At 41.9% G+C, this 13,530-nt stretch overlaps 1 protein-coding gene across 1 annotated transcript in view; it reads left to right on the top strand.

Moving 5' to 3' along the window:
• HSD17B12 (hydroxysteroid 17-beta dehydrogenase 12) overlaps positions 1 to 11,221 on the top strand; it is a 168,655-nt gene extending 157,434 nt beyond the window's left edge. Inside the window, exons 10-11 of the mRNA XM_041722259.1 lie at positions 9,304 to 9,453; positions 9,742 to 11,221. Coding sequence (XP_041578193.1) covers positions 9,304 to 9,453; positions 9,742 to 9,846 — 255 coding nt within the window. The 3' untranslated portion in view covers positions 9,847 to 11,221. The remainder of the gene's footprint in view (positions 1 to 9,303; positions 9,454 to 9,741) is intronic.
• The last annotated feature ends 2,309 nt before the right edge of the window (positions 11,222 to 13,530 follow it).

Genomic DNA, 13,530 nt, shown 5'->3' with positions numbered 1-13,530 from the left:
CTTTGATGCCCTGCTTTCAGGTCAATTGGAAATGTACCCGGAAGTGGAATTGCTGAATCAGGTGGCAGTTATATGTATGTATGTATGTGTGTGTATGTATTGTTTTCTTTGAGCTCCCTTACTTTCTTCCATAGGTGCTTACCTGTTTTAGATTCCCACAACGATATAGCAGAGTTCCAATTTTTTCATATCCTTGCCGATACTTGTTATTTTGTTTTGTTTTTGTTTTTGAGTATTCGCTGTCCTAATGGGTAGCACGTGGTCTCTGTGGTTCTGATTTGCATTTTCCCAATGATTAGTTGACGTTGAGCACTTTTTCAGCCTCGTTATTGGCCATAATATATCTTCTTTGGAGAAACGTCTGTTCAGATCCTTCGCCCTTTTTGAATTGGGCGGAGTTTATCGTTGAATTGTAGGAGTTCTTTATATACTGTGGATATTTACCCTTTATCAGATACATGATTTGCAAATATTTTCTTCTACTCTGTGGGTTGCCTTTTCATTCTGTGGATTGTGTCCTTTGAGGCACAAAAGTTGTTACTCTGGATGTAGTCCGTTTATCTATTTTTCCTTTCACTGCTTGTGCTTTTGGTGTCCTTTGCAAAAAATCATTTCCAAATGTAATATCATGAAGGTCTCCCCTGTTTTCTTTTAAGAGTTCATAGATTTAGCTTTTACATTTAGGCCTTTGACCCATTTTGACTTAATTTTTGTAGAGATCTTTGCTTTTATTATGTAGCTAACAGATACAATGCTGTGGAAATACAATACCAAATGTGAGAGGAAGCAAATGTAGGAGTTTTTTATGAGTATCTGTCTCAAAGCGGCTCTTGCTCAACACAAAGTAATAATGTCTCACAGCATTTCCATGCTTAGGCACATTTGTGACAATGTCTTAGGAGAAGTTGCAATGCTTAAACCCCTTTCCTACTCCCACCTGCGACCTGCCCCCACTTCTTGACGCACCCCATTGTTATCATGGCTCTCATTACTGGGAGCCCAGTATTTCAATTTTTGCACCCTGAAGCCCCAGATGACCAGTCTTCGCAATAGCTAATATTTGAAGGGTTACTTTCCAGGCACAGCGCTAAGCTAAGCACTTTATATGTATCCATTTATTTCATTTTATCTCGTAATGACCTCATAAGGTGGTGTGATTATCATCTTTTGTAAATTTATGGAAATTGAGGTTAAAGAGGTTATTAAGCCCCTTGTCCATGTTGAACCAGGACTTAAATCCAAGGCTGTTTGGCGCCAAAACCTTTATTTTTAATGACTGGGCTCCTTATTTGAGGCCTTCAGGACAGCACTGAACACGTTGGTGCCATCTGAGCTCAGGCATTTCTGGAATCAGAAGGTACTTAGCTGAATGGTTGCATTTCATCCCTTGTCTCTTTGGACAGTCGAGACAGCCCTCCCTGTTGTGTGGATCTAGCTTCTAACCCTTTTTATTCTATCTGTGGAGACTGCACCCACAGTGAGAGGGAGTAGTCATTAGGGAAGGGTCAGGTCAGAATTTCCTCATCTTCCAGGACCATCCAGAGTCGGCTTCCTCTAAGCCTCCACCTGAGGTCTCGTCCAAGTGGACCTCAGATGTCATAGCCCTTTGGTCTTTTTTTTTTTAAGATTGTATTTATTTATTCATGAGAGACACACAGAAAGAGAGAGAGAGAGGCAGAGACACAGGCAGAGGGAGAAGCAGGCTCCACGCAGGGAGCCCGACGTGGGACTCGGTCCTGGGCCTCCAGGATCACGCCCTGGGCCGAAGGCAGGCGCTCAACCACTGGGCCACCCAGGGACGCCCTAGCCCTTTGGTCTTATTGTGATTTGCAGCTTCCCGTAAATACACGGGGCACATTGTGGAAGAAGACTGGGTTTTCAAGAATCCTGAATTTTACACTGAACTATCATGCTCCCCCTTCTGCCCTCAACTCTCGTTTTAATGCCAGTAGCTGAAATCTGCCATACAGAATGTGCTGGCTTTCAGTAACAAGAAAGCAGCAAAGCATTCATGGGAGGTCAGGCATCCCGTGCCACACGGAGTCGTGCCATTTCCTCATTCTGAAGAATCTATTGTAATCAAGTATTAATTTCAGAATTTTTAAACACCTCCTGAGACTAAGCAGGAATCCTACAGACCCATCAGTGGGTGACCTTCAGGCAGCATGGCCAGAAGCTGCAAGTGTTTGAATGACAAAGGGGGATATTACACTCTGTGAGCACAGACAAGCGATTTCTGAAATTCTCTGAATAGACAGGACTGTCTCCTCTCTCATTCCCACAGTTTGTTTTCCTCAAAGATCTTTTTTCCATATTCTCCGCCTATTAGTCTGGCATGACTGGAAGCTACTACAAAAACATATTAGCATTTGTTTTTTGAGACATTTAACTTTGATAAACTTGTTTTTCCCCAATAATGAATTCTGAATTATGTAATTTCATTGCTCATTGTCTTCCTTCAAATGAATTCATTCAAGGTTTAAATGTAGTGTGAATTTGGCGAAAAAATTAAAACGCACATGTTTGGGAAGGAGAATACGGTTGTCATTTCTGTGTGAACACATCAGAATGCTGAAGTAATTCTACTTCTATCCTATTCAGGATATCATACTAGTTCTGACCAAAGGAACAAAAACATCTGGTCTAAATAAAGCTCAGAGTTAAAAATTATTGGTTTTTTCTTTGGTGGTGGTTTATGTCTGCACATTTTTTGGACCAGGAGTATTTATTGGCAATTTTCTCCTCCACTCCATCCCACATACTGTTTCCTGGGTGATTTTGCTAAAACCCAAGTTAGGTAATGTTGCTTTCCTTCATAGCCCCCCAGTGGCTGCCTGCGATGCTCAGGATTGAATTCACACTCTAGCAGGCCATCGCCTCTCCTGCCACCCCATCGTCTCTCCGTATGTCCGGCCAGCCTGGGCGATGTGGCGTCCAGCACGTGCTCTGCCCCCGGCAGTGCCCAGGACTAGCGCCTGTGCTGGCACGCCTTCCCCTCTCCTCTCCTCTCCCTATCTCCGCACCCCATTCACACCTGAGCCTCTGATCTCGGTCCATCTCTCAGGGCTCAGGCCACACTTCACCTGCCTGGGAAACCCGATCTCAGCCGCGTGATGCGCCTCTCCTTCTGCTCTCCTGTTTCTTATTATTTACCTCGGCCAGAGAGTCTGGCCCCCCTGCCTCCCCACACTTCAATATATTCTTGAGATCTGGATTTTTTTTTTTAAAACCTTGTTTGTCTCTGTGTTGCTAATGGCACATGTAATTTGGGGCACACCAGGGACCTGCCTTTTGCTTGGGGTCACGGAAGACTCTGGTTACACATGGCCATGCTTTGCGGGACACAGACATTCATTTTAGAGGCCTTTTGAGCTGCTTCTCTTGCTCACATAGGCCTCTGGTATTGAATTTTCGACCTCTCTATCTAGAGGGCTTTCAGGCTAATGCTGTGTTACCAAATTTCAGTTTCTCATAATCCTTGGAAGGAAAACTATCTTTTTAGGTCTGCCTCCATGTGAATGTGTATCAGATAGCTCTTTGGGGAGAGGAAGAGAATATGTTTTTTGAATTTAGGTTGTTTTATATTAATTCCTTATCCGTATTTTTCCTTTGCTTTTCTCTTCCCGTCTTTCCTTCAACTTCTCTCCTATAATTTTTGAGAGCAAAATAATAATTGAGAGCATTTAAAATTTACTTCATAAATTCAGATTTGCTGTGAAATAAGGATTTTGTGGAAATGCAAATGAACAGTGGAGACAGCAAATGGAAAGGTGAATTTGGGACCTGATAAATTCTGTCTCTTACATTTGAATTGAGGGTAAGAAGTTCGTTCTTAAGTAGGCCTTATCAAAAGTGTGCTCTTGGTATGTTGGTGAGGACTGTTTTCATTACTGCCCTATAATTAAAGCCCAGTCAGAATTACGCTTAACTCTTTCAGAGGGTAAAATCCTAAGTGACCCGACTGGCGAGTTGGTAGGACTGGGCACTGGCTCCTTCTGTACGCCATGTACCAGCTAGCTAGGGTGCTGAAAAAGTATAAGAAGTAGCTAAGACTGCACCAACTTCCCGAAATTATACTTCTTGAACTTTTATTCTGTAAAACCTTCACTAACTGCCTTGTTTTTTAAAATTTTTTTATTTGGAAATAATTTCAAATCTACAGAAAAGCTGTAAGAATAAGAATAATACAAAGAACACCATAGTCCCCTTTACCCAGATTCACTTAATGTTATGCAACTTATTCCATTTGCTTTATTATTGAAAGGTCAGTTGCAGACGTCATGGTTCTTTACCTGTAAATACTTCAGTGTCTGTTGCCGAATAATGAGGATATCTTGTTACGTAATAGTTATCAACATAGTTATCAACTTCAGAGTTAACATTGATATAATATTTTCATCTTATTTACTGCCTGTATTCCAGTTTTAGACTCCATAATATTCCTTATGGCATTTTTTATCCTCCAGCAAAGAATTTAGTCTAGGACCACGTATCCTATATTTGTCCCATCCCTTCAGTTTCTGTTAATCTGAAATATATCCACAGCCTTTCATTGTTTATATGACATGGACATTTTTCTTTTTTATTTTATTTTATTTTATTTTATTTTATTTTATTTTATTTTATTTTATTTTATTTTATTTTATTTTTATTTTTATTTTACCAGCTTCAAACAGCAGACATTGGCATTTTTAAAGAGCACAGTACTCCTCTTGCTCTTTCTGAATTGAACATTCCGTATTTGAGGTTTATCTGATGCTTCCTCATGATTAGATTCATGTTATGCTTTCCTAGCCAAAACAGCACACATGATTTTGTATCCTGGGCTTGAATACCTCCGAAGTCTGTGCTCTTCGGAGGCATTGCTCTGCTTCATAGAATTTTCTGCCTTGGAGCTGGGAAACCAAGTCTCTGGAAATGCTGTCAACAAGGAGATCATTTGCAAACTGAAACCATCCCTTAGGGTTTAGTTTATCTGACTCTTTATTAGAGGATAGATGAGGATGAGGACATAGGTTGAGACCAAGAAACCCAGAGAAGGCAGTTGTAGGTTTCAACTGGCCTGAAAATGAAGCGGGTTTTCTCATGTTTAGTGTGAGATTGCAGAAGAATACTCGCTTAGATGTGAACTCACTGTAATGGGGACATTCACTTGGCCCCCTTCTCTTAATTTATCACTTTCCAGTGCTTTGGACCTCTTGGGTGGTGATAGTGGTTTTGTTAATTCAGCTAAATATAGTTTTTAATCAGAACAAATTTATTTTTTAAGATTGTATTTATTTATTCATGAGAGACACAGAGAGAGAGAGAGAGGCAGAGACACAGGCAGAGGGAGAAGCAGGCTCCATGCAGGGAGCCCGACGTGGGACTCGATCCGGGGTCTCCAGGATTACACCCTGGGCTGAAGGCCGGCACTGAGCCACCTAGCCTGCCCTAATCAGAACAAATTTAAAAAATAAATAGGACACACTGAGATGAAGGAGAAAATAAAATTCAAGTTTTTTTTTTAAATGAAAAAAGATATTCCTCTTTTATATTTTGTTAAATATTTTATAGCTTAGAATAATCATAGACATCTATTGGGCTTCAGAGAGCTAGAAAGCTAAACACTGAGAAGTGGCTATTAGGATTGAAAACAGAATTCTTCATCCATTTTTCTTGTTAATTGCCAATGCCAATAAAAGGAGGTAATGGAGTGTGTCTTTGTTAGTACAGATGGAATCTAAGTAGAACTATAAAGCAATATAATTCCCCCAGGAAATAATCCTATCTGGTCAGCTGTGCCAACGTTAAAAAATGGCTTAAGAATAGTAACATTAGGGGGCACCTGGGTGGCTCAGTGGTTGAACATCTGCCGTAGGGTCAGGGCGTGACCCCAGGATCGAGTCCTGCATCAGGCTCCCCGCAGGGAGCCTGCTTCTCCCTCTGCCTGTGTCTCTACCTCTCTCTCGGTGTGTCTCTCATGAATTAATAAATAAAATCTTTTTTAAAAAAATAGTAACGTTAGTCCTATTGGGGATCACTGGACTCCGATCCTTTCCAGCCAGGTGAATCTCCGGGTTTGTCTTTGATAACATCTATTTTGCTTGGCCCTTTCCAATGGTGCTATACCACAAGAACCCCAATACCCGCCACACGGTGTTGGGTATCCACCTTTCCAGTTTTCCATGACATTTAGTTACAGTGGCCTTCCTGTTCTGAGTCAGGCCGCCTGATTTGTTTTCTAAGGACCAAATTAACTAAGCAAGCTACTCTAGTGGGTGAGAAAAAAGATACCATATTGTCTCCAGGGATTTTTATTTTTTAAAAAACAAGCTGAATAAGGACAGACATCAATAGCTTTGCTTTATGGCCTAACTAGTTATTTTCACTTTGGGCTTCTAAGTTGGAATCCCAAGGCACTTACCTGCCTGTGGCTGTGAAGACCCAGGTTGTTTCCAAGCGGTAATCTTTTTAATGGCAAAGTTTTGAGCTTAAGCAACTGGTGAAATTTGTTCTGCCCAAAATACTTCCTGTGGAAGGGTGAGTGTATTCTCAACCTGTTCACTGAAATATTTCCTTGAGTAGGCAGGAAAATGGATTAATTATCATTTACTGTGGTTTTGGTAAACTCTTTGAGGATATGCCTAGATGACATTTTGAGGTGGATTTCTTTGCTTTTACATAGAACTTAAAATACTCCTTTTTAAATTCTTGGCAAGTAGCTAGACCGGTAAGTTTGTCATGGTTTAGAGAGAAGACCTTGTTTAAGCTTGAAAATATCTAATATAGGGACACCTAAGTGGCTCAGTGGTTGAGCATCTGCCTTCAGCTTAGAGCGTGACCCCAGGGTCCCAGGATCGAGTCACGCATTGGGCTCCCTGCACGGAGCCTGCTTCTCCCTCCGCCTGTGTCTCTGCCTCTCTCTCTCTCTCTCTCTCTCTCTCTCTCATGAATAAATAAATAAAATCTTTTTAAAAATATATCTAAAATTTTGGTTTAAAATCTCATATTACATCGTCGACTTGCTGGTGTAATTAACCCCTAGCAGTGCAAGGGGACCCCAGTACAGTTCTTCAGTTCCGTGCACATGGAGGTGCCCTGTTGCTAAGTCACTCAGCAGATCTTATGTGCATCCCTCCTGTCTGCTAGGTACTACTTGCTCTGAGCATTGGCAACGTGGTGGGGAATAAGACCATGTTTTCATGGAGCTGATGCTTTAGAAATCACTACTGTCCAGTGATTGGGTTTAGTTCTCTGTTCCACTTAGCTTTCCTCCTGCCCCTGCTCCACACATTTCTGGCACTTGAACCATACTGAATAGCTTGCAGTTGCCTGAGAACATCATCTTCTCTGTCTCTCTCTTTCTTTGCTCCTGCTGTTCTTATTACCCAAAACGTTCTTCCGTTGTTTCTTTACCTGGCAATGTCCTCCACTTTATTTAAGACGTTAGCTCTAAAGTCATTTCATCTCTGAATCCTTTGCATCTTCTGCTAGGCCAAGGTAACTACCTTGATTTTGAGCCATTGTTGGAAATAAACACCCTTTCCAGAACAGAATTTACATTTCTTCATTGGAAAAACACAGCTCAGCTTGAAATTCCTAGGCAGGTGTCTCTTGCCTCCACCTCCAGAGCTAGGAGGTTCCCTCAGCTCTCTGGATGGTTTAGCTGAATGGTGAGTTAACTTGTGGCACCATCAAGTGGCTCAGCCAGGCAGTGCCACTTAATTCTTCTACAAGATCAAAATAGTCCAATTTATGCTGTGTATCTACAGGCTGTGTGTGTGTGATAATATCATGGTGTAATTGGAAGGTATAATTATCAGACTGTCTTCATCCTGAGACACTCCGAACTTTACAGTACCCTTAGCAGGCTTGTGATCTGTAGATGGAAATGGTTTTTTAAATCTTCACGGTTTTTTTATAACCAGGACAGAGATGTGACGTGACTTGCTTATATTCCTTCATCATTTGAGATGGTCCATATGCCTGTGCTTTCTTTTGCTTTGTTTGCTAATCACCCCGGTAAACAAAGTTTTCTTTCCTTACCCATTGTTAGGGCCTCGGTGAACTCTATTTCATACTGTGTGAGTCTGAGATCTCTCTTTGGTTTGTGCTCTCACATGCTATATCCTTGCTGCAGCGTGGCTTTGAAATTAAAGACCTTTTTGACAAAATATTTTTGCTCAGTAAGTGGGGGAATACATGAATAGTGATAAATTCTCAAAAACCATTCATTGAGTCTTTACTGAACAACCAAACCCAAGTTATTCCAAACTATAGAAGGAACCTCTTGTGCCATGACTCAGGACCCATTGTAATAGGGTTTCCTTGTGTCCTATGTTGAATCCTCCCCAAATGAACCAAACTTAGGCAGTAAGGAACCTGGCACTAGTTAAGGTTTTCTAACAAGTAGTGTTCAGATCTGTCATCTCACACCACTCCCGTCAAGTGTCTTTCTCTTGGTTACCCAGTCTGTTTCCATATGGTTATAGTGTCTCCCCTGCAAAGAAAAAAGAAAAAAAAAAGCAGGGGGAGGGATGATCCTGTCTTACAGTAGCAAAGTTTATAAAACTCAGACACAGAGTAGTAAACTGAGGAGGAAGGGTAGTAGTAGCTAAGGTCTGAGAAAGGGAAATGCTTATCTTATTTAATTTTTTAAAAGATTTTATTTATTCATGAGAGACAGAGAGAGAGAGAGAGGCAGAGACACAAGCAAAGGGAGAAGCAGGCTCCATGCAGGGAGCCCGACGTGGGACTCGATCTTGGGTCTCCAGGATCACGCCCTGGGCTGAAGGCGGCGCTAAACCACTGAGCCACCGGGCTGCCCGAAATGCTTATTTTAGAGGCACCAAAGCTGATAGAACCATGTTAATGAGCCACAAATTATGAAAATGAGCATTATGTCTTTAAGAGGATAAAATGTCAAAAGTCTTCCATGGTGGTTTTGTAACCATGTTCAGTGTGGTGAGGGTAGAAAGAGTATCCTCTCCAGAAGCTCTGCTCTCTAGGTTTGTCTAGTGCCGCCTTTTTAAAGGTTCAAAAAGGTCTATTTGTGCATATTTTTAATGCTTTCTCAGTCTCAAATTGTTTCGTTGATAGATTGCCTTGTTGCAGTTTATTTTACGCTGTCATGTATTCTCTCAAGCTGGCTCTCGGTGTGCTTCTCCCTTCTTCTCTAAAGATTTCACCCGAATGTCTTCCCCATGTTTCTGCACCAGGAGCAATCAAGCGTCACTGAGTTCTGAGTTTGTGGTCTCCCTAATCAACAGCATGTTTTTTTGTTTCTGTTCTTTGCGGTGCGGATGTGTGTTGCCTTTCCAGAGTGTCCTGCCCTACTACGTAGCTACCAAGCTATCCAAAATCCGAAAGCCAACCCTGGATAAGCCATCTGCAGAGACGTATGTGAAGTCTGCGATTCAAACAGTGGGCCTGCAGTCCCGAACCACCGGGTATCTGATCCATTCTCTCATGGTATGTGGATTTCCGAGTCTCCAGTCAGTACTTTGGTTTGGGGTTTTCTTCCCCACGGAGTCACGGAATAGCGTGTGATGTATTAGCATCCACACAGAATAGCGTGTGATGTATTAGCATCCATACACCGTCTAGACTTACTAATGAGGCATTTACGTCTTATTTCAAACGCCCAAGAACTTTAAAATTTACTGACAAAACAACAATATAGTGAAACATAAGATCAGATGCTCTAAATTAGCCCAAATTGTAGGCTGTAATTACATATCTCTCTGTTTCTTTCCATAGGACTCAATAATTTCAGCCATGCCTACCTGGCTGTATTTTAAAATAACCATGAATTTGGGCAAGTCCACGCGGGCTCGCTACATGAAGAAAGCCAAGAAGAACTAAGCGTTGATAACTGCACTGAGTAGCTTGCCCAGGTGCGCCAGCCTACGCATGCTGATGGCAAGGCACCTACCCCTCTCCAAAATCTTCGGTGGTCATTTTATCAGTTATTATTAGGCTAGAAATTGGCATAATTGGGAGAAAAGCAGAAGTTGCTTTCAGGAGTTCTGGACGTATATTTTGAATTCTACCAGGAATTATTTTGAAGTTTAGGATAAATGCTCATATCAATTGGACATAGAACGAATACTAGCAAGAACAGTGTAATGGGAAGCAACACCATCTTGGCAGATTACAGAAGGACAGAATCAGACATAATGCTTCAGTGGTTTCATCTGGCCCCAGATACCATTGATGATGGTTCTTGTATTTTCTCTGAAATATACTTTACAAAGTAATGGCTAGCTACTTTCTTTTGTTTTTAACACTTTGAGGGAGTGGAGATTAAATGATTCACTTATGGGAGGACACACTGCAATATGCGTTGCTACGAAGTTTCCTAAAAACATGTCCCAATTTGTACACTTATGTGGAACTTTTTGTTCTCAAAGGTAGCTAATGACGTAAAAATAATACACAGAAATATGGAGCTCCTTTTGACACCTGAAGCCCACTAATACATGCTTTCCCCTAATACATATTTCTTCTCAAGTTTAAATGCATGTAAATACTGAAAACTAGATAATATGATTTATAAGTAAAAGGACCAAAAAATACATTGATATGAGCAGCCACCGATGGTGCCACTAACACCCTGACCCAGGAGAGTGGCCTGCTTGGGCCTCCGCCACCTTCGCTTCTGCACCACACCAGTCCTGTTCGTGTATGTGACCGCAGGCTATTCCTAAAACCATAATGATAACACAGAAGTGGCCTTCTGCTTTTAAATTGATACCCTATACATATAGCAAGATGACTAGTTTTAGTAAAAGGTGATATAACCACAGTGTTGATTGAAGATGTATTTCTTTGGTGCTTGAAATTAAGGCTGTTTTTACACTTGCTTTTACTATAAATTAAACTTTACTTGTATCCTGCTCCAAAGCTTGTTTTAGGGAAATCACCAAGAAATAATTCAATATTATGAAACAAGTAACACAGAAGGTAGGTCTTTACCAAGGCTTGTTGGTTCTTAGGCTCTGAGTTTTAAGCGCCAGGAGATTTTTCAAAAAAAATAAATAAGAAAAAGTAATCAAATTGTTTAGGTGTTTCTAGCTCTTAATTTTGCCAGCTAAGGATGTAAAGCAAAAACAGGAAGATTCAAAGTACTATCGCTATTAGCATCACAATATAGAAGAAAAGACATTTTAGCACCCAAAAAGCAAGACCATAATCTCAGAATCATTCAAATTGAATAAACTTAGTTTTATGAAAAACACATTGCCTTTTTCTCTCTCATTTTGTTGTTGAAATGGTGAAACCACCTGGGCGATATTTCATTTACTCTCACACGTTGTTTGGTTGACTGTTGTGGGTAGTAAGTAGTTTTCGGTGGAGGCTGTAGCGCTGGGGAGGGATCGATGTACAAACACGCAAAATATGTTCTCTTCTATCCAAGTTGGAAAACAGTTGTGTTCTGACCAGGAAATCCTGTCGCCGTCTCCAAACTCCAGAGCTGTAGCTTTTCCTACTTCAACTTGGCAAGTATCCTCTTGTATCTGACACTCAAGACTGAAGATAGTGGCATGAAAATCTGTCTCTAGGCAGGTGAAGTCATTAAAAGAGAGCCCAGCACACTCTGAACTTTCAAAATAGTGGAGCACACTTTTTAGATTTACACGCGTTTCCGCGTGATGTCCTAGTCTGATGCGTGCCAGGTAAGGTTTAAACCCGAACCAGTAAAGTAAAAGAATGATTTGTAGGATCCGCAGGCTCGCGCTTCTCGTTCTCTTGCCCATCCGAGCGGTAGCCTGGGGAGCGCGACAGGATCGTGTGGCCCACGTCATGACGTCGCTGCTCTGCTGGTCTGTGCCCGTCCAGCATGCACTGGGAGGGAGTGCAGGTGTTGTCCTCCTTCTCAGCCTCCTCAACGGCGGCCCTGCCCTAAAGAGATGAGCTCCCGTCGTGGGATCGTTTTTCACGTTCCAACAGCAGAACTGCCCAGTGAGTGGCGAGCGGCGGCGTTCGGTGACGCCTCACAGGATGAATGAACTCAGGTAGTGCTCTGATTTTTTTTTTTTTTTAAGTCTGTTGACACCAGCAATTACCTGAGGGTTGGGTGGCCCCGGATTCTGCTACTTGCTCTGCAGTTACAGTGTCAAAGGAAATTCTCAAAGCTCTCTGTTGAACATGTTAGAAACGAATTCAGTTAGAAATGCTGAAGGCCTCACGGCTTTGTACTTTGCTGCTCACCTCGTGATGAAAACCTACACATGTGGACAGAACCTGAATTCCTTGCAGAATGGGATTCTTTCAGTAGAGGGCTGTGCGGAAACATCTAGAAGGGAACACACACATATTACATGAAACAATGTCCGTGTGACGACATTGAAATTAAGGCTGTTTTTACACTTGCTTTTACTATAAATTAAACTTTACTTGTATCCTGCTCCAAAGCTTGTTTTAGGGAAATCACCAAGAAATAATTCAATATTATGAAACAAGTAACAAGGCACCCTACAACCTCGTCCACTCCTCCTGCACCCGTCCCTCCTCCTGGGGGTGCTGGAGAAGGTACAGCGAACGAAGGAACAGAAGTTCTTGCCCCCGAGAGCTTCTAAGGGAGCTGGGGGAAGGGGAGGCAAGTCAAGGAAGGAGACAGGTGACGAGACAGAGAGAGAGAGAGACATAGTGGAAGTGCTGTGTGCTGCAGGGGAGGATGTCACGCAAGGTAAGGGGGGGCACCAGTGTGCGCGGGGTGAGAGTGGGGGGCCGGTACTCAGGCTGGGCGTGCGGCAGGTGGCGTTTGAAGGGTCCTGGGAGCCTTTCGGGGAGGAGGGAAATCCGGCAGGACCCGCCCGCCCGAGGAAGCGGGGGTGCACATGCCTGGCACGTCCAAGAAGCGCCGGGGGTACCTGCCTCCATGGAATCTGCTGGAGACCTCAGATCCTGTACTATTTTTTTTTTTTTTTTTACCTAAATTCAATTTAATTGACACATACTGTCAAGTTTACGTGGCGGCTTTTTAGTATAAAATCACCTTTACGTCTTTGGTCATCATTCGCTCTCGTTGGACTGTGGATTCAAGCTGCTGGTATTTTACTTGGAATTTTTGCATCTGTATTTAGGAACCGGTCTGCCAGTGTCTGCCTTTCGTGTCGATACTGTAACTGCATTAAATGAGCTGGGGAATGTGGTTCATTTTACTGAGCTCTGGAAGATGAGAAGATCGGAGCAGTCTTTGTCCTTCGAAATTTATAAAAGCATCTGACCCTGGTATTTACTTGTGGGAAGATTTTTAACTACTGCTGATATTGCTTTCATGGTGATAAGACTACTCAAGCTTTTGATTTTTTTTTTTTTTGAGTCAATTTTGAAAAAAAAAAAAATTCTAAGCATTGACTCCTGTTTTTTCCCAAATTTATTGTCATAACTTGAGGAATCTTAGATTTTTTTTGAGCTTGCTCGTTCTTTCCCAATATCCTCTGTGTCTTCTCACCTTCTTTTCCCTGACCATTTTGCTAGAAATTTATCTCCCTTAGTAGTTTTTAAAGAACCAAATTAAATTTGTCAAAAGTTTCAGATTAA

The sequence above is a fragment of the Vulpes lagopus genome, chromosome 11 (genome assembly GCF_018345385.1).
Source record: "Vulpes lagopus strain Blue_001 chromosome 11, ASM1834538v1, whole genome shotgun sequence".
In the NCBI taxonomy this organism is placed as follows: Eukaryota; Metazoa; Chordata; class Mammalia; order Carnivora; family Canidae; genus Vulpes; species Vulpes lagopus.
This window is presented reverse-complemented; position numbering and strand designations above follow the sequence as displayed.